The 20,555-nt window shown below is 34.6% G+C and overlaps 1 protein-coding gene across 8 annotated transcripts in view; it reads right to left on the bottom strand.

Annotated features, from left to right (window-relative positions):
• LOC107218777 (neuropathy target esterase sws) overlaps window positions 1–20,555 on the bottom strand; it is a 21,575-nt gene extending 1,020 nt beyond the window's left edge. For 2 of the 8 annotated variants that reach the window (XM_046731537.1, XM_015656777.2), the window contains exons 1-14: window positions 19,827–19,952; window positions 18,026–18,427; window positions 16,824–17,243; window positions 14,622–14,947; window positions 13,014–13,374; window positions 12,628–12,921; window positions 11,244–11,623; window positions 10,180–10,351; window positions 9,728–10,108; window positions 7,810–8,085; window positions 7,527–7,713; window positions 4,660–4,776; window positions 1,168–1,488; window positions 482–789 (exon numbers count right to left, since the gene is read on the bottom strand). In XM_046731537.1, the coding sequence (XP_046587493.1) occupies window positions 482–789; window positions 1,168–1,488; window positions 4,660–4,776; window positions 7,527–7,713; window positions 7,810–8,085; window positions 9,728–10,108; window positions 10,180–10,351; window positions 11,244–11,623; window positions 12,628–12,921; window positions 13,014–13,374; window positions 14,622–14,947; window positions 16,824–17,243; window positions 18,026–18,427; window positions 19,827–19,937 (4,056 nt within the window). In that variant the 5' untranslated portion in view covers window positions 19,938–19,952. Of the gene's footprint in view, window positions 1–481; window positions 790–1,167; window positions 1,489–3,042; window positions 3,160–4,659; window positions 4,777–7,526; window positions 7,714–7,809; window positions 8,086–9,727; window positions 10,109–10,179; window positions 10,352–11,243; window positions 11,624–12,627; window positions 12,922–13,013; window positions 13,375–14,621; window positions 14,948–16,823; window positions 17,244–18,025; window positions 18,428–19,422; window positions 19,713–19,826; window positions 19,953–20,251 lie in introns of those variants that run through there. The other 6 variants (XM_046731539.1, XM_015656779.2, XM_015656778.2 and 3 more) reach the window with 6 other exon arrangements.

The raw sequence follows: 20,555 nt of genomic DNA, 5'->3' as shown, positions 1-20,555 counted from the left end.
TAAAATTCTGAATTCTCAAGCAGTTACTTCGAACTAATTCAAGTGATTAAAATTTGTGACGACTATCATTCACACTATTGCACCCCCAAGACTGTCAATATCTTAGCATCGATTGATACAGATGCTAGTAAGTGTGGAATAAAACCTAACTATCACGGGCACCTATCTGAGAATATTTTCAGTTAAGTATGTACATACTGACTGGCTCGGAACTTCAGGATTCTATTTTGAATATTTCTAACTTAGTTCAGCTAAGAGATGTTATCGTTTATTTTTAAATTTGTATGAAGTTTCCAGTATATTTTGAAGTTTTTTTTGTAGTAAACCTTTTAGATACGAATTTTTTCAATTTAACTGTTGCCACGAACGGAAAAAATACATCACAACTAAATCGAAGGCTCCGAGGATGACAGTCTGGCTAAATTGACTCAAATGAAAATGTAATGTGATGAAGAATCGTGCAGTCAAAGAGTGTACTTGCCTGGTCTAGAATCCCAGCGGTAGGTTCGGAGGCATAGCCAACTTCGTGCGCATCCTCTTCCAAATCTGCTTCGTATTCTTCTAGTTCTTCCGAATCGGAATCAAGATCTAAATCGACGTAACGATTGCCTCGAGATACCTTGCAAACCATTTGTGCCAAATCGGTGAATGTATAAGCTGACACGGATGCTTGGTATTGCTGTTGATTAGCTGCTTGGTGTTTAGCCTGCATTGCTTTTGCATGTTCTCGGTCAGCATTGAATCTTGGTAATACTCCTGCCTTCAGTTGACCATCAAAGTATGTTTTACCTGTAACCAGTTGTCGTAAGATGTTTGATTGTTTTCACAAGTACTGATCAATCGCTTTGATATAACAAGCTCAAACAAGTGATTAATCTGGCTAACCTTGATGACTGAGCCTGCATATTTCCTGCTTAAATGCATTTCGAGCTCGAAAAACGTGAATAAATAAAAAAAAATTTTTTAAATTCATGTCATTTAAATAACTCTAAACCTGCTAGACTGATCGAATGCAAAATTTAATCGGTTCTATGTTGCCAAGAGCCACTTTGATTGAAACCGAAATCATAAAACTCACTTAATTTATTCTTCAGACCACAAAACGTAAAGAGTTAGTAAAAATTCAAATTTTGATTTGGATGAATGTAAATAATAATTCAAGCTTACCATGATGATAACCGACATCTTTGATTTCGTCAAAGTTTGCAAATTGTAAGGTCTTGTACTTGTCGATCGGAGGTCTAATGTATTCGCAGTAGTCGGACGACTTGACTTCTTCTAATTGGCGAACGCAGCTGACATATGCCAATCGAGACTGGATGTCGGGGAGATTTGGAACTTTCACAGTTGTAGCAAACGGGTTCCAGCGTTTCCACAACAACCACCAGCCAGACAAGGAATCGCCGTAATTTGTCAAGTCAGTGTCATCTTGGGAACCAACATCTATTGCCAGTATGTGATGAGCTCCTTGTCGAAGCATTTCATCGGCTTTGATAGAAAGTAAGAAGGGTGTATGTATCATAGAAAGTAATATATAGATATACATTTGCCAAATTCTCAATCAACAAGACATGCTCGATAGGCTCATGATTTATAATGTGCGTGCTATGCAATGTATATATTTGTAAATTTTTTCAAATGTATGTGTGTTACAATTGTCTGTCAATACTGTAAAAAGTTTTATTCTAAATAATTATGCAGCATTAAAGGAACCTCGCTTTTCATTCCCTGACTAAGTATAATTAATTTAACACATCTCTGAAATGAAAAATTCTCCAGTTTCCAACGTAAAGACCTGGCATATGTATTTTTGAGATTACAAAATCGTTAGTATTAACAGCCGTGCTTTTTTCAGCATTTGTCAGCCTAGAGCTTGACGATTTAGACTGTTAAAAGATTTATCGAAAATGTGTTGGGCGCAGAGGAAAGATTCTAAATTAGAATGATCAGAATTTTAAACTATGTCATACTTGCATACGAGTGCCAATGCCAATGAGAAAATGTAGTCATAAATTGGGAAAAGAGAGAAACTGACAGTGAAATAGCTATGATTCACGAATATAACTTACCATTGCTAAATTATGAACAAAATTGATAACTATCATTTGCATCTTAATTAACCAGTTTATGCGATTGGAATGATTGTTTCTGCATTCAATGGGTCCAAATTTTTGCTTTTTATTAAACATATACATATACAGGCTACAGGGCTTGAATCGAAAATGCGGAAAGAATAACGATTGCGTTTAAAAAAACTTTTAGGAATGTTTGTCGTGCCAATTATGGTGAACACCAATGAAATAATTTCCATACTGTGTAATAGAAATGATTTTGAGCAAATTCGACTAACAGAAGCTGAGGTATCAACAATTTCAGAATGATGAAACTCTCAAGTTTTTGGTCTGATTCTAATATATTCCGGTATTTAACATTTTTTTTAACAGTTACGACCAGAATGAATAAATCCAGATAAGTGTAAATATTGTAAAACGGATTTTCGTCTACAATTAAAATTGCTCGTTATAACTATGCTGCAACAAAAATTGTCTTAAAAATTTTTTTCAAACAATCTATGGTCATTTAATTAGCGAGCGAAATGAACCAAGACCCATGAGAATCTGATGAAAAAAAAGAGTGTATTCGTTTTCAATGTTCTAATTCTAAAAACTCTCAAACAGTCGATACCTCAGCTTGTATTCTTCGAATGTGCACAGATTCATCTGTATTGCATAGTACAGATATTGATTTATTCGTGTTCGTCATCATTAGCACAAATAACACTGCTGTAGATTTTTGAAATGATTTTTCTCTTCTCCCAACTTTAAATATAGACGGTATGATGGTATGCCCATCCATCCTCAATCGGACATAGTTGAGAGAGCAGTATTTACATAATACCGTAGAACAAATGTGATCAAATGGAAAGTGTAAAATTGTCGAAAAAAAAAAAAATTAAAAAATATGAAGAAAAATCAAAAACATGAACTAGCTAATTTGCAAATGTAATTTAAGAGTAATTAACTATCACGAAATACATGATACCTGGTACATTGTTAACGTAGCACCCGTCAACCAAAAGATGTCCGTCAGCTGGATCGCAAATAGGTGGAAAAATACCAGCTATGGACATGCTCGCCCGGCAGTACCTCCATAACAAGCCTGTCTCAAGGAAACTAACCTTTTCATGATCTGTTTTCTTACATTTATATATACATCTTTTGGCTACGGGAGCGAGCTCTAAAACCAATGTATATGAATGTACACTGGAGTTTGGCGATAACGACTAGCTATACATTTTGGTTCCATTTTGTGTTCAAGCAAGGGGAGAAATTCTCTTTGAAAATTTGTAAGTCTAACCATCAAAGATTGATTATTATTAGCAACAGACGTAACTGCTTGAAAGATGATATTCTAAATAATCTGGTCGTATTCGATATCGCATAGCACAGATAGAATGGCTGTATGAGGTTGTACAGAGGTTTTACACAATTGTTAACATGTTAGATTTTTAAAAGAAAGACAGTTTGATTCTCATTTTTGTTTTCAAGTCTTATAGAAGCTTGTATCCCATTTAAATCAAACACGTGGTTATATTCAACAGCGATAACAGGAACCTAGAAAAATGTTTCAAACAAAAGTTGCCTGCTTTTGATATATTAAAATGAGTATTGTTGAGTATTTTATTTGAAGATTATATTTAAATGAGGAGAATTTGGTTTTGGATATTGTTTAAATTGGTGTAAATTGCATTTCAACAGAAATTAAAGAGTCATCAGCTGGACCACTGAATCGAAAGTTAGAAAATAAACAAAATCCACGTTAAAAATCTTCAGCAGTGTTATTCATTGCAATGATGGTGAATACAGATCAGATGTTGAAACAACAACCATACTATGTAAAAGAAATGACTGTAAGTAAGTTCGAGTCACACAAATTGAGATGTCAGAAAATTGGAAAAGGTATTTTCCATCTGATTCTAATGTTTATGGTCTCATTTTGCTCACTCCTCACAAATTATTCTGAAAAAAATTCGGGAAATCTTACATTACCGTACAACTGTAATGTAGAAATGTAATTGTTGACCAACATCTATTGTACCATCTTCAAATGAATCTATTGTTATTCGCTCTGGAGATAACTATTGATTAAATTCTTCTCGGGATATCTATGGAGATCTTTTCCGTGGGCAATATAAAATAAAAATTATTAAAATAGGATCAAAAACACCAGAGTTTAATAATTTCGAATGCTTTAATTATAAAATCTTTCCTCAAATTGTTGATACCTTATTTTATGTCATTCGAAACTCATAAAAATCATTTCTATTATACAGTACGGATGTTTTGTCACTCGCTTTCAACATTATTCACTAAAGTAACACTACTCCAGATTTTTCGAAGACGGTGTCTTGTCTTTTTCTAAATTTCGATTCAGACCGTCAGGCTGATTCATTCTTGAGTAATACCTCGGAACAACAATGACTCCAAGTAGCGTCGTTCTCAAAAGCAGGTGACTAATGTTCGAACACTTTGCCGAACGCTTGTTACTTTTGAAAGTATCACAGTGAATTTATGAAAATGTGAGACCCATTCATGCTTGTCTATTTTAAACATTATTTTCAATGAAATAGAAAAGAAGTTTTATTTTGTGTCGTGTTACCTGGTAAGTTGTTGACGTACCCGCCATCAAGGAGGAGGTGGCCATCGACAGGGTCGCACATCGGCGGCATATAACCCGATAATGACATCGAAGCCCGAATATAACGCCACAGCGATCCTGAATATGACAAACCAGTCATGTTATTTAACTATTTTCTTCACGACTTTTTTAATAGCTTTGTGAATTTTTGTAACATTCGGGGCTGGGATTGTCTCATGACAAATAAAATTCAATATCCAACAACCAATTGCCTCAATTCTCTGTTTTGTATTTCCTTTTCATTCGGAAAGATAAGCTTTTGCACCCAAATATGCTTAAATTTATTGTGTTCTACATATGAAAGTGAAATACAGTGAAACACAGACAATTATTCAATATGTGAACATAATTTCATGGCAGTATATCGAGTAGGTTGTGACATCAAATTCTACTTATCAACTGTCAGAAAGCGAACTTTTGTACTTGAAAACATTGTGCATTTTTTTTTTTTTTTTCTTTTCAGATTAACTTGATGGATGGGTAACAGAAATTGGAGAGTACGTCAACAACAGTTATCCATAGAGCTCGCTCCTGCGTAATTGAGATAGTGGCGAGCCAGTTAGAAATGTACAACTTAAATATATTGTGTGGAAAAACATATAAATTAACAAATGTCCCAGATGCGTGATTTCAAATGTTAGTGATTTGGATTTAATAAAATAGAGAAAAAGAAAAAATTGATACACATTCATTGCTCAGGGCTAGAGTGAAAACGAAGATTAATACAAGGTTCAATTTTATTTCTGTCTTGCCCTGTTTTGATGATAAATGTGCTTAGAAGGTAGAGCCAGATTTGCGATGATTGACGAAGTCTTGACTTGCAGCAATGTTAAAATTCAATAGTAGAATTTTTGTGCGTGCGATATAAAAAATCCAGGACATTTGTACAAAACGGTTTCGGTTAATTCTCTAAAATGCGATTAGCTAAGTGGTTACATGCAGTCGAAAACTCAAGCAAATTCCTATTGATTGAATAACACGTTCATACTGTTGTAATTATCGAATTAGAATATAATTTTTTTGATATCGCGTGTAGCCGAGAATTTTGACGAAGTTAATCTAAAATATGAATTTGTAAATTGTTTAAGTGTGTTCTATCCTTCGACTGCAGATACCCAGTTCAAAAGAATAATTTTGTCAAATATGAAAAGAAATTAAAATAATATCTAAAGAATGCATGAGAATGTTTAGGAAGGAAACGTTATTTATCTCTACTACGTATAACAAGTCATGAGGAACAACTTTTCAAGCTGAGAAGCTTCTTTTTCCTTTTTTTTTTAATCGTTTGGTATCTTCTCATTTGAAGATAAAATATATGATCATGTAAACTACGCCAAACGTAAAACAACGAAAAGTTCAAACTATGGTCAAATATCACAAATATCACACAGCGTTACGGTGGGTATGTCAAGATAAACGACGATTCCTCAAAATTCGAAAAAATTTTAAGTTCTGTGAGTATATAGGTTTTTTCTTCAAATTTTTCTAAATAGCGTGAAACCACTTGTCCAAATCTTAACTCATCGAGTACACATATCCAAATACTTGTGTCGTATTCTCAGGTACATATATGAGCCGATTAACCAACTTGTGTGCAGCTTTTTTTCTGCTAAGGAACTATCAGAAAACAAATTTTTTAGAAATTTTCAGTTCTGTGCATACACGAAGGGAATGAAAAATAAAAAGTTCATATTTTTTTACGACAAAGCAAGTATTCCGGAGTGTATGCTTGAAATGTTTGCACTGGATTATAATTCAATCGGGATGGATATTCCACAGATCTCGAATTTTCTAAACACATATTGTATTCCTATATATATTTATACGGATTCAATTATAATCCCATTTTCATCCCAGTGTGAAAAAACAAGGAGAAAGGCGAAAAAAATAAATAATTTTTTCGTCTTTTACATATACAGGACTGAAAATGTTGAAAAAAGTTGTTTTCTGGTATTTTCTGAAATTTTACTTCAAAATATATTTCACATTTGGATGAGATTTATTTACCGCAAAAAGTACACAGGGTCGTATTTTTTAAAATTCGATAACGTGTTTCTTATAGCGATGGCCATTAAGCTAAAAATAATCGATGCATTGATTAATTGAGACCCAAAAAAATAATTGAACACGCCTCGACTTTATTTGTAAAATTTAATGGATTAATCGATTATTTCGTGATTTTTGGAAACGATGCATGTTTTGTAAATTTCAATATATAGTCTCAATAGTGGAAAAGTTTTTTGATAATTCATAGTTTCATCCAAAATATTTTTCAATTTCAGGTGAAAATATTCATTTATCTTTCACTATGATATCAAATAGGTACTTAGTAAGTAAGACAATGATAATGATTGATACTTTAATTACGTAAATTGATATTGTATTGCGTCATTTATGGAAGTAAAAAACAAAAAATGATTTTGAGGGAAAGTAATCGATTATATTAGATTAATCGGGAAAGAATGATCGATTATTTTTGGTGATTCTTGGTTTCTCGTAAGCAGTACAGTGTGAAGGTTTGAAAATTAAAGAATTTTTATATCCTAGTATGCACTATAACATACCATAATTGCGGCCTGGTCAAAATTTTTATTCCAAAAATTCGATAGATCGGCCCATACATATGTACGTATGTGTGTACGTGTGTACATATTACAGGAAAAATTTTGATAAGAAATTGGCTTAAATTTCAACATGGACAAGATGACTTGAAAACTGAAGGAAAAAGAATATGGACTTAGCGTGCATGTAAGAATTGTAGCAGAGGATTGTAAGAATAAGAGAAACGAAACGAGTAAATAAAGAGTGATCAAAGCCAGTTTACCGACCGTGTGTGTGCGTGCGCATAGAAGATGCAGTGATGTCAGTCGTGATGGTAAAATACGGAAGCCATAAATCCTCGATATACACATCTCCAAAAGTCCCTTGAATAGTTGCGTTAAAATCTCTTCCCGAAAACATTGATGTCATCGGATATGTTAGATCCAGTATTTGCCTCCACCATTGGGTCATTTTCTACATTCAGAAGACAAAGATTTCACCTTTCGTCACAATATTCAACCTAACATTGTAACTACCGTAAGAGGGGGTGTGTGATCAATTTTACATTACCTTCGACCATTCTCGGGCCTTTTGGGTTGTCGTGGTAATGTTCTTTTCCATACACCATAAAGCACCCATGAAAGCTCCTATGCTGACACCGCCAACCATGTCAATGGGGATGCCCGCCTCCAGAATGGCCTTCAACATTCCTATATGAGCAGCACCTCGAGCTCCTCCACCACCCAGAACCAAGCCTACAGAAGTTCCAGTGAGCCATCGTGCAAGTCTGCTGAAATCACTGTGCACGTTTGGTTCTGACGTCAGCACTTTTGAGTAGAGTTCATTCTGTAGGTAGAAAATAAAAACGTGCTTATAGTGTAAATCAGGGAGCTAGGATTATTACAAAGCATTAAGATTGGTCAATCACAGTATACTCGATATAGCTAACTATGAAAATTATCTGCTTTCGTTGATAATATTGAGAATCTGACACTAATTAAAAAAAAGTGGTTAATCTGGCAGACCTCGATCGGCTAGCCAACACGCTATCTGCTCGGATGGGTCTCGAGCTCAGAAAACAATATTAAACTACAGACTTTTCTCAAATTTGGTATTTAAGTAACTTGAACTACTAAACCCATCACATCTAATATCTGATCAGTTCTAGATTAATAAGAACTGCATTCGTTAATACCCAATTCATAAAAAATCCGTTGCTCTGTTCATGATATATGATAATGATATAATAATAATAATAACAGAAAATATAAGAAGAGCCACGTTGAATTGGACCAAATTATCAAAATGCGTTGATCCATTTTTGAGATACCATGGATTGAATTATTAGAAAGTAATTTTTTTATTCGAAAAACTCAAATACTGCTGGGCCAATGAAATCTGACATCTAATAAGTCCTAAGCTTAGAAAACCCACATTAATTTCGGCCAAAATCATAAGAATTCGTTCATTCATTCTGAAGATATCGTTGGATGGATAACAAATTGATTACACATACGTCCAGCGTCTACCTCAAAATGGTCAGAGGTGATTCGGTAGACCTCAAAACTTCGAGATTTAGTGAAAACAGCCTTTGATTTTTAGAGCGATTACAATAATTTCCCATCATTGGAAAGCCAGAATTAAAAAAAAAAAGTAGTTTTAACGAACACATATTATCCAGATTCTCACAAAGTTTCAAGATTTGTACACTCAAGGTTATGTAGTTTTTGTTCCTATATTAAATAATGAAACGAACAGAAAGGGTTCAAATTTCGACGGTGCATCGCTCTTTTGTAGCGGAATTCAGGAAAGTTACTCGTATCTCGAAAATCGTAAAAAAATGTCGGGTTTTTTGACACGGTTGTTACTATTCCCACATTTCCCGGATTTCAGAGACGAGAACAACTTAAATAAAAGGTGCTCTAACGATAACGGCCTACCAAAGAAAGCTCAGGTTTACGAAATTATTGTAATTCCTAGTTCTCGTCTAGCGACCTCGATATTACATGAAAACAGTCCCTCGATACTCATTTTACTCCTAATTTTTTCCGGAATTGCGCAAAGTATCTCAGCTGTGCACTTTTTGGCCTCTGAAATCCGGGAAATGAGAGAATAGTAACATGTGCCAACAAACCGTACATTTTTAAACTATTTTCGGGATATGAGTAACTTTCCTGGATTTTGCTACAAAAAGGCGCTGCACCGTCGAAATTTGAACCCTTATCCTTCGTTTGATTATTTAATATAGGAACAAAAAGGGTGAGTTTGCTTTGTCGGTAGTGGTAAAACTACTACATGACTTTAACGAAGATTTATTATCGCAAATAGTAACTGTAAAGGAACACGCTGAATTTTAGTTTAGCGATGCAGCAAAATATGAGTTTTCCGCTGTTCATTACGCAGATAAAATTGAGTATCTAGTATCAATAAAAACGATTGATCGTTACTTCCATTCCGCGAACTGCAATGCCCTTGAAAACCAACTTACAATGCGATATTGAGATTTTCTGGTGAACATCCGTTTCGGGCATTGTATGTGGTGATGACTTGAGACCCAGGATCGCATGTTAAGCCATTGAACAGTGTTACTGGGTCGTTGGCCGCTCTGTTCTCTGTGGAGTAGCACCAATTCTTTCTGAGTACGCATAGCAAGTCTCTCAACTTCACGTTCAATCCGACCTAAGCTTGGCGGCTTCTCGCCTAAGCCAACTATGAGTATGCAATCGGCTTGTCGGACGCAGCGTTGAGTCCAAAGTGTGTAGCTCGAATCGCATTGATACAATGAAATGCGATGCTGGTCCTCCTGCTGCGCCAGCCACGATGTTAACCGATACTCGTTAGCCGACTCCATTATGGAAGCACCCAATGTCTGTAAGCCGTGATAAATGAATAAGGTATGTAAGTAAAGTAGTGAGAGTGGAATCAAAGCTGTGAAACCACCTTTCGAACAACATCAGACGTCAGGCGTACGCATGGTCCGATCGAGCACAGCGAGTGGTATAATTCGAAGGTGAAAGCAGTGAGTGGAACGTCTTCTGAAATTGGAACTATCGCTACTGTTGAAAAGTTCACTTGAGATGGTCTTGCATCCACCGTTGCAGCTGTCCGTCTCCTAAAAAATGTAAAAAACTTGCGTGTAGTTGAAAATTACGTGGGTCATCTCATGCAAAATCGAACAAACTTTTCTCTAACTACATTCTACATCTCACCCTTTTTACACAATTCTCGTAAATATTAAAGGATCAGCTACGAAATCGTTCAGATTTTTCGAATAAAGTTCAATCATCAATGAATCAGTCAACCACCAATTAAAAGATGTTACCTTAACATATAATATATTATAACTCAATTTTTGGATATCATTTCCTAGCTACCAAGAAAGTAGTTGAAATTTTTTGTTCACATTCAATGTTGAATCGTGTGTCATAATCATAATGTACCCATAAATATGAGGTAAAAGTGTAGTAAAATTTCACAGCGACAGGTATATTATTACTTGCAAGTTCTGAACGACTTGTCCGGCCGGTTTGAAATTTGTGGATACTTTGTAGAATTGGAAAAGACATGCTATGTATAAATACCCGGATAGATTGGGGCACTTTTACATTACACTTCGCGTTACACACGATTTACGCAGATTGTCGGTAAAAAACATTATTTTGTTTTCAAACAGAGATGGAAAACTCCATACAAAGCTGCAAAGCTTTGATGCAAGAACTTCTACAGACTTTACCTACCCAGATTACAAGTAACGATCATATATATTAATATAATATGTAGATTATATTAATGATCGGAGAATCGCTAAAATACAATTTTGCCAATTTGAAACTGTCAATTTAGGAAGACTGAAAATAATTCGTGGCTGATTTTTTTTAACACATGTTCGATTGGAACTGAACGCAAGGGGCAAAAGAATGGAAAGTGTTCAGGGAAATTGAACGTATGATTCGATCTGGTAAGCTGAATACAGTAGCTATTACATTTATATTGAAAAAACTAACGTTACTCCGTTTGACACTGTATTGGATTGGGAACGTTTCCAAGAGCCGAGTATGCGATGACCGAGTAAGTTGATCAACCGTGTTACAACGATGGGAAATCTGAGTTTGATGGCATTGAAGAGGCCTTCGGGGAGTTTGGCGAGTTCCGAATCTCGGACAGCCATTACAGTCGTGGATCTTGCAGTCTGAGTAACCATTTCGACTATCCCAACCAAATCCCCCTTTCCATACTCTGCGACCAGTTCCTTTTTCCCGTCTGCATAAGTGATCACAGATCTCAGACGTCCGCTCAATACAATGAACGTTGAGTCGGATTCGGCACCTTGCCGATACAAAGCCCTACCACTCTCCAGGAATAGCCAATCCAGGGCAAAGTCTACCTGTATGATTATTTTCATATTAGTTTCATATAAATAGCTCATATTAATCCCAGGATCCCTGTTTTGCGATCGTTAACCCTTTAATTCACACTGGGACACTAATCCCACTTTTTTTTTGCAGTTTTTATTTATCAAACTACTATTTTGGTAAGAACTCTCGAATTTTTCCACATGACCCCTGAAATATTTCTAAGTGTGAAGAACATATAACATTTATTCATTTATTTATTGCAAAAATAGCACATATAAAAAATTATCGAAATTTGTCAGTTTCCACGAAAAAGAGAATTTTCTGCTAGTCTACCATGAAAATCCGAATGCCATTTTTTACACAAGCTTAATACAAAACAAAAAATTCTCTTATTGTTGTTTTTACTTGTCTGCCATATTGGATCCACCATTTTGAATTTTCAAATTTCGAGTTCTGATTCGTAATCAGCGACCTTTTGGGGTCCCCCATGTATGCAAAGTTTAAATGAATCGCAGGGAAAGAAAAATGTAAACATGCAAGAGTTAAGGATGAACGTGTTGCACCATTTGAATTAAAATTTATGGCAAAGGAAAAAACAGATCAAACAATCTCTAGCAATGTTAATGGGAACTTGCATGTTTTTTAATTTTAATTTTATTCGAAAGTAGAACGAAAAATAATGAATTCCCCAAGACAGTTTTTTTTTACGAGCCATATTAACGCCAGAAAATAATTTTTTGTCCTCTAAATTTTCTCGGCAAATTTGAATTGGCAGCCATTTTGCTGGACTCCTTTATCAGCGAAGAAAGAAAAATTAGTGTGAAAGAAAAAATTATTGCAGCGTTAATGTTGCTCGAAAAAAGAAACTGTCTTGGGAAATTCATTATTTTTCATCCTACTTTCGAGTCCAATAGAGGAATATAGAGATTTCAGATGTATGCAGGTTCCCTATTGCATGAAGTTAACCCGCCTTATATTGATCTATGCATCCACTGATTGGTCTTTGTAGACTCATATATCATCTTGTACTTACCTGCCTAACGAAGGGGCTGAGTCGCCTGACCACGGTGTTGGCAACGTGAAGAACCACTGTAGGCTTCTCTCGCATGATTGCAAAGAACGTGTTTTTAGAGAGCAAGGCAATGCGGCTCAGATTTTTCGCCCTAATTGTGTAAAACGACGGCTCTCCTGTCAGCACGGCTAGGCCACCGACTATTTCCCCAGGGTGTGTGCTGAACATGTGAACTTCTTGATCAGCATCTCTGCCTTCAGTGACACGCTGACTGACGATTAGAGATCCTGAGATGACATAAACCAGTGCAACATCCTAAATCAGATCACAGTGTGTTATTAGAAATTGTGGAATTAGAAAGTGTAGGATTCAATTTTTGGAATGAAACATCAGAACTAGAAACCTGCCTTGTGCGATTCTTCTTTCATGATGTAAGTACCTCCTGGAATTTCCCGAATTTGGACTTTTCCATCTTTAAGAATGGTGTCGTCTTCTAGTCCCAGTTCTCGTACAAACGCATCCGTCGCCAACTGAATCAACTGCTGTTCATCCATATGTTGTTGATGCGATCCGTCGTTGGTTGGACGTTTTCTATTAGCACTACCACTGCCGGAATGCATGAGATCCGGTGGAGCACCTTGGGAATTTTGTTGATTCGGCATCGGCAGAGTTGGCCAATGCGAATCGCACTCTGGCACCATATCTGGTGTATTTTGATTCAGAAGAGGACTGGAACTTTGGTACTTCCAGTCTGAAGTATTCTTTGACCTATTCATTTATACTTTCTTAACTTATCTTAAAAAACGGCTTGTTTCTTCAGTAGCATCATTTTTAAAAGCTTCGCAATTTATGCTTGCCATCAAATATTTCAAATCTTTAACCCTTTGAAGCATATATTTTTCCTTAAAGTTAAATTCTTTGAAGCTGGGTTTATAAAGGTTCTCGAGGTCGCTGATTTAAAAAATGGGGTCAGATCAGAGAAATTTTCAAAATTTTAAATATTTTATATTTTGGGACATTTTTAGGAAAAAGTAAAAAAAAAAAAACGAAAAATCAATTGCGGCAGTTCTTACGCATAAGCTACGTGGCTCAAATTTTAAGCGATTATTTTTTAGGTCCCAAACAGGAATTTTATCGGGTACCGTTAAGAAAAATCCCAAATTTTTTTTTTGAAACACTAATATGTATACCCGATAAAAATATATATATATATTTCAACGTTAATATGTATGTCAAATTTTAATATATATGTATGTACTGTTTTTATGTAAAGGTGTTGTTTATGATCTCGTCCCAAAAAACCCACGTTTCGAGTATCCGAACTTTTGATTATCCGAACTAGTTTCGGTCCCATTTGGTACGGATAATCGAGGTTCTACTGTAATTTAGTTGCATTACAAACTAATTTGAAAACACTTCATTTTAGTTGTAAAGACCTTATTGTATTAACAACATCAGAGAAATCTCATTATTATATCATTATTTCTGCAAATTATAATGCTTTTCTGATAAATTTCTGTAAACAATAGTTCATTTTATTAGTAAATGAATTCTTGACAAATCATTCATATGAGTTTTGGATAGCAATAATACATGCTGAATTGCTGAATCATTAGTTTATCATTTACAAATTTTAACGATTGTGCATAGTCGATATTTTTTTCTTTCTAACAATTGACAAACTCATAAAAAAAGCTATCATAGACGATTTATAGGGAGTTCATTTCTGCACAGAATAAATTATTTTGTATTCGAATCGGAAGTACTATACTTTTCACAGAAATAGTAGTCAAGTAATTAGATTTCGTTGTTAACAACAAGGTGTTTACAATTGAAATTTAGTGTCAAAAAACTTTTTCTGATTCTCAAGAAGATTTTCTTTTTTTTAGCATATTCAACGGAACTAGCTTCAGTTAACTTTTTTAAAGCATCGTTTTGTGATTTTTGGGTATAGTTCTTACTTAATTGTATGTCATAAACATCCTTGAAAAGGAAGAAAGGGGAAAATTTCTTACCGACGACTAGAGGCAATAGGAATTGGCTGGGATATCAGTCCCGAGCAATCTCGATGAAAAATATTAGATCCCGCCACCGGTTGCTCCATGTGTCCTGAGACGGTGTTGGGATTAGTATCCAAACCCTGTCCAGTAAAATTTTCCCTAGTTCTAGAACGAACTGGAGAACCAGAAAATGGGCTCTGCTTCTTTTTCTGCATTCCTGGATTCACCAGCTCTGCTGACAGGCCCAGGTACTGATGCAACGCGGTAAACGTGACGCGTTGTAAACGAACCATTATGACTTGGATGACTCGAATGAATGCGTCTGGGTAGTCTTGAAATACCTGCGAAATATCAATACAAATTCTTATTACAAAGGCAGAATTGAGCTAATGAAAAGTTCTGTTATATGTAGATTTATAGTTTCAATCGCGTTCACTATAAGTAAATACCTTTTTAAACACAAGCGCAAAGTGGAGTGCTTCTTGTATTTTAGCGATGTCCTTTTCGCTAAAAATAATTGATACATCAATTAATCGAGGCCAAAAAAATAATCAAACACGACTCGTTTGAATTGGTCAAAATGAATCGATTAATCGAACATTTTGTATTTTTTTGAAACGGTACATTTGAAACCAAAATTTTGGCGGAACAGTTTTTTGATAACTTATAGTTCCATTCAAAATATTTTTCAATTTCAAGTGATATATTATCTTTCAATATTTATCTTTCACTTATTATATCAAATAGGTACTAAGTAACCAAAGCTATGATAATATTTGATACTTTAAGTCATATAAATTGATATTGTATCGCATTGTTCGTGGGAGTAAAAAACAAAAATCTATTGTGAGGAAAAATAATCGAGTCGATCGATTAATCAAATATACTCGATTAATTGGGAACATTCAGTATGTATTTGTCTTCACAGAAAACGTGGCTTCAAAGAAAAAAAATATCTCCGACTTGAAAACATGTTTTATTGATTACACCACTGTTTTCGATACATTTGCCAAATGCATCCATGTGTATGAAGGAAGTGTTGTATCCTGAATGCTGAGAAAATGGCTTTATCGATTTGGACGAACGTTTAGTGTGAAATTAAGTATTAGGTCAAGCTGATTCGACAAACTTTCCAAGCATCTACCACTGTAGATTGCCAAATAGCGAATTTTCGAAGTGTCCAGTAATTATTTCGTATATTGTAAATTACAGAGGGATGGCTTGAACAATTTGGACCAAGTTTTAGTGACATATCAAATATTGAACATAGACGTGTCACAGAAGTTTCGAAACTTCTACCACTTCCGCTTACATACATCTTGTTTTCCAAATAAACGGCCAGATCATTTTGAATAAAATTTGGGGGTAACATAAACTATTCGATGGAGATGCAACACAACTTTTTAGAATATCTCTTGACATATTAATTCTCAAAATTTTCTTACAATTTTCCTAGATTTTGAAATATGAACTTTCATATTTAACTCAGGTATTATAATTCAGTGTTACTTATTTAGATGTAATTAATTCCAAAATATTGTACTTAATTCTGCAAACTGTTTTTTTTTTTCATGCACACATTTTTCTTTTTTCGTATCATTCAACACTTAAAAATTCTTCCCGCAAGAGAAATTTGCCTCGGTCTCGCATATTTGAGCATCTAACAGACTAAACTTAGCCACTAGGGAGAAAAAATTAAGAGGCAAAAAATGATGGATTTTCGATTAAATCGATTATTGTATCCCGATTAACCGAGTATAATAAATTATTTTTCAAACTCGTTTAATCGACCGACTCGATTATTTATCAATTTATTGAATTAAAGTATCAATTGTTATCATTGTCTTACTTATTAAGTACTTATTTGATATAATGTTTGAAAGATAAATGAATATTTTCACCTGAAATTGAAAAATATTTTAAATAAAACTATAAATTATCAAAAAGGATTTACACTATTAACAGTACACACTGAAAATTACGCAATTTTGGTTTCATACGCGCTATTTAAAAAAAAAAGCGAAACAATCAATTAATTTTTACCACCTCAATTGAGTAGTGTTCGATTATTTTTTTGGATTCGATTAATCGATGCATCAATTATTTTTAGCTTAGTAGTCTTTGCTACAGTTCTGCTGCTAAACCAGCTAAGCATTTTTGTTCATTGGGCTAGTTTTATCTGAGCTGAACTTATCTTTCGTCAAGCATTATACTTACTTCCTGAAAAGAACTCATCGGCAGTTTGACAACTACAGAGTCCTCAACAGCTCTGGCTGACACGGTTTTGTAAGAGCTAGTGTGACCAGTAAGCACATCTGTAAAGCTGAGTAAGCTAGTTACGGATTCTCCAGTTTTTACTAGTTTCAAAGAAATTTGAGCACCATCGGCTCCTACAATAAATACATTGACCAGCCCTTGCTGGACGATGAATACATTCACATCTGGGTCTCCAATTTTGAATAGATAACTGCCAGCGGGTAAATTCATGATCTCTGTATGTTTGCATAGTTTGAGGAAAACCGGCTTTTCAAAATGACCAAATACTCTTATGCTTTGAAGCATGTACAACGCATCTGGCGGCACTCTGTCTCCTGGGCCGAGATCTTCCTCCAAATATTCAGCCGGAGGTTCCAGTACCTGGAAAAAAGCATGCACAATATTTTAAAGGTCAGAAATTAAGGAACAAGAAAAAACTATTTAGAAAAAAAGAATCTCAATGAATTTGAATAACACAAGATAAGATATCAATAACTTGAGAGAAAGTTTTATAATTACAATGGTAAAATTAATTCAACTGCGGTATTTTTAAACATAGTCTAATGTTTTTTGGCTCATTTCAATCATCATAAGAATTTCCAGAGATTGTCTGAAAAATGTTCCACAAATAGTTGCTATCTCTAGAGTGTATAAAAACTAATTTGTGTAAGTAAGGTACAACAAATGTGCGTCAGTTTCTATGAATTCACCGAAACAGATTTTCTTTTTTCCCAATGGTCAATTCAATATATGAATATCGGTGCAATATTGTAAAATTAAATATTCAACAATGCCAAAATAAGAAGCGAAATGGAACGAATTGGTGAATTTTTAACGATTTGGAAGGAATTTGAACTAAAACTTTGGTAACTAAGTTTCCGTTTATAATTCCAGTATTTTCTATTTTTGGATTTTTTAAGGTATCTTTGCAGCTTACGATTGCAATACTTTGTAAATAGTCAATATATAGCTATCTCGTCATCGTATTAAAAATCATTGGCCAACTAAGCTTCTTAATCATTTTGAATGTTCTATTTAAAAAAGCAGAGAATAATGGTAAAAAATATGCGAAAGGAAATTTTGTAATTGAGGGTTTCTGTGCTCAATTGTAGACTGAACATATGTGTTCCCACACAAAAAGCAAATATAAAGTGGTAACTTGCCTTCAACTGTTGAGGGGCGCTCTCTTTCTTAAGCTGGAGCAATCTTCTGGCAAATCGCATAACGGCGCGTCTCTTTTTCCCTTGTCCAGTAGGATGTACTTGGCCGCTAATTGATTTCACTTTCCTGAGCATTTTTCTACCGTAGAATAATACTTTGTCTCGTTTTCTGAATCGCGGCCTGCCGCTTCCAACGCCAACGAATTCTTTTACCTCTGGCAAGAATTCTTTGTTTTTCCATTTGCGCAGTACTACTATAGACACGATGATCAGGATTAATAAAAAACCGATCGCACCTAGGAATAGAGCTTTTGATGCCTGATACTCTTCCACAAACTGGCCAATCCATCTTGAAAATGCATATGACCCCAGACTCTCGTTGAATTGATTAAACAAGTCGACAACCTGAACAGAAAACACAAGATTACTTCCTTTGATTATTCGTAACAGGTGAATAATGCTGTGTCAAAACTTTTCTGTTGCATGAAATTAGATAACCTTTCTTACTTAAATATTATAAAACAAAGTCAAAGTTGGTAATCTTAACTTCAATAAACACAGTAACAAAAATCACTGTTCGGCAATTTCTTAATAACTTCGAAGAAATTGAATATCCTAAATATGAGAATATTTTGCTTCGTTATGGTTGGCAAAATTTCTCACGATCCTAAAGTTTTTAAATAACGATTTTCAGTTTCTCCTTAAAATGCATTGATACACGAGGGTGGTAATTGTATTACATATTCAGCGTTTACTTCCATACCATGATAATCTAAAATATTGATCGTAAGAAACTCATTTGCTGTAAGAATAGAAATTCTCTGTGTATAAATTTGGTATATTTTCGTATCCTCACATCCGTTATGTATTTTGTTAATTTATGGATTTGTAAGACGTACAGTTAGGTTGAAAATTTATTTAAACACAACTCAAACTAATCAAGTTAAATATAAATAAAAAGTGTGTGATTTGGAAAAAAATGTTTAAACACTGAATTTCAAGTTAACACCAAAAGAGAAATGAAATGTTTCTTTTATCTTGAGCATAAGATTCGTGTAGTTTAACCAATCCCATCGAGAAACAGCACTTTTCTTTATAAATGAAATCACTAAAGATCATGTCAGAGATTATTTCTTGAGCGTATCTGTGATTAAAAAACTTTGACATGGAAGATTATTGTAAGTAACGCATGTCAAATTTGTAATTCACCAAGAAATAAATTACCATTACGTATACTTTGACTCGGAACGATTTGTGAAAACTCCATTCACGAATATCAATGTCAAAATGAAAATTAAACTATTGTTTGTCAAAATTAGACAAGCGATATGGATTTGCTTGGCAAAAAGACGGTAGCGTAATATGATTTTTGATATTGTATTATGTAATGAGGTGCTTACAGTGAAAATTCAATGTTGTAGAACCTTTTCCAGTGTCACAGAGAGGTTTGTGATGAAATGTACTTGATTTATTTCAGTTATACTTTTTAACCCCGTGTTTAATCATGATTATTTTTCGAACAGGTTTTCAATCCAACTGTATGACCCCAAAGATTAAGCAAATTATTCTCTACTGGCAATTTAGCCAAGATATACAATGCGATTGGACGAATAGTGCATTTTTTCCAAATTGCAATACTGAATGGCAGTGAATTTCTAGACTCTTAGATTATTAATAATTTAGCTCGATAAGTTTTCCTGACAGAGCTCTGTAATTAAAAATGCCGAGTCACTTTTATACATGTGGGGCAATTGCCTAACACAGCAGCAATTACTTATAAGTTTGTAATTCCTTTCGATGATACCTTTCTATCAAACTCAAGTAAGCTTGCGCAATTGTTGTTGTTTGCGAAATCGAGATATTTATGACGTGTAAAAGTGACAAACACGCAGTTGCTAGCTGATCGCATTGTCATCGTCACAACTGCAAACATAATGTGAAATATTTTGTTTACATGTAACTTACGCAGCATCTTTATCGACAATGTAAAGCATCAAACGAAAAATATACCTCATCATGTTATAAATAATTTGGATGCGTAGGTTTTGGTTAAGATTATCTTATCCACGTGAAAAAAATCACGATTTTTCTTTTTTGCCTTCATCGGGTGTGTAATTTGACAGTTGTTTTGTCATGCATCTAATTATCTACATCTGATATAATCTATGTTTGATTATCGCCTCGAATTCACTAATTGCTGTGATTTGCGGTAGTGTTGAAAAATAGTACATCTGATATAGTTACAACCTCCATGGTGGGTGAACATCTCGTTTGTCTTATGACGTACGTATTATTTACGTTGCGCAGCGGAGTGTCGTCGTCGTTTACTGAACTACCGATATTAATTAACTATGTTTTATCGCATGAATGGAACGCGAATGGAAAAAACGCGTGACACAATCGCGAAGAACTGTGGTATGGTTCGAATTTTTGGCCATTCAAATCACGACAAATGATAACATTTATACTACTGTCAGCTAAAGCATAAACCAACGGCATCCATCGCGCGAGGCATCCAACGCCATACTGATCC

Source organism: Neodiprion lecontei, chromosome 2 (genome assembly GCF_021901455.1).
Source record: "Neodiprion lecontei isolate iyNeoLeco1 chromosome 2, iyNeoLeco1.1, whole genome shotgun sequence".
Classification (NCBI taxonomy): domain Eukaryota; kingdom Metazoa; phylum Arthropoda; class Insecta; order Hymenoptera; family Diprionidae; genus Neodiprion; species Neodiprion lecontei.
This window is presented reverse-complemented; position numbering and strand designations above follow the sequence as displayed.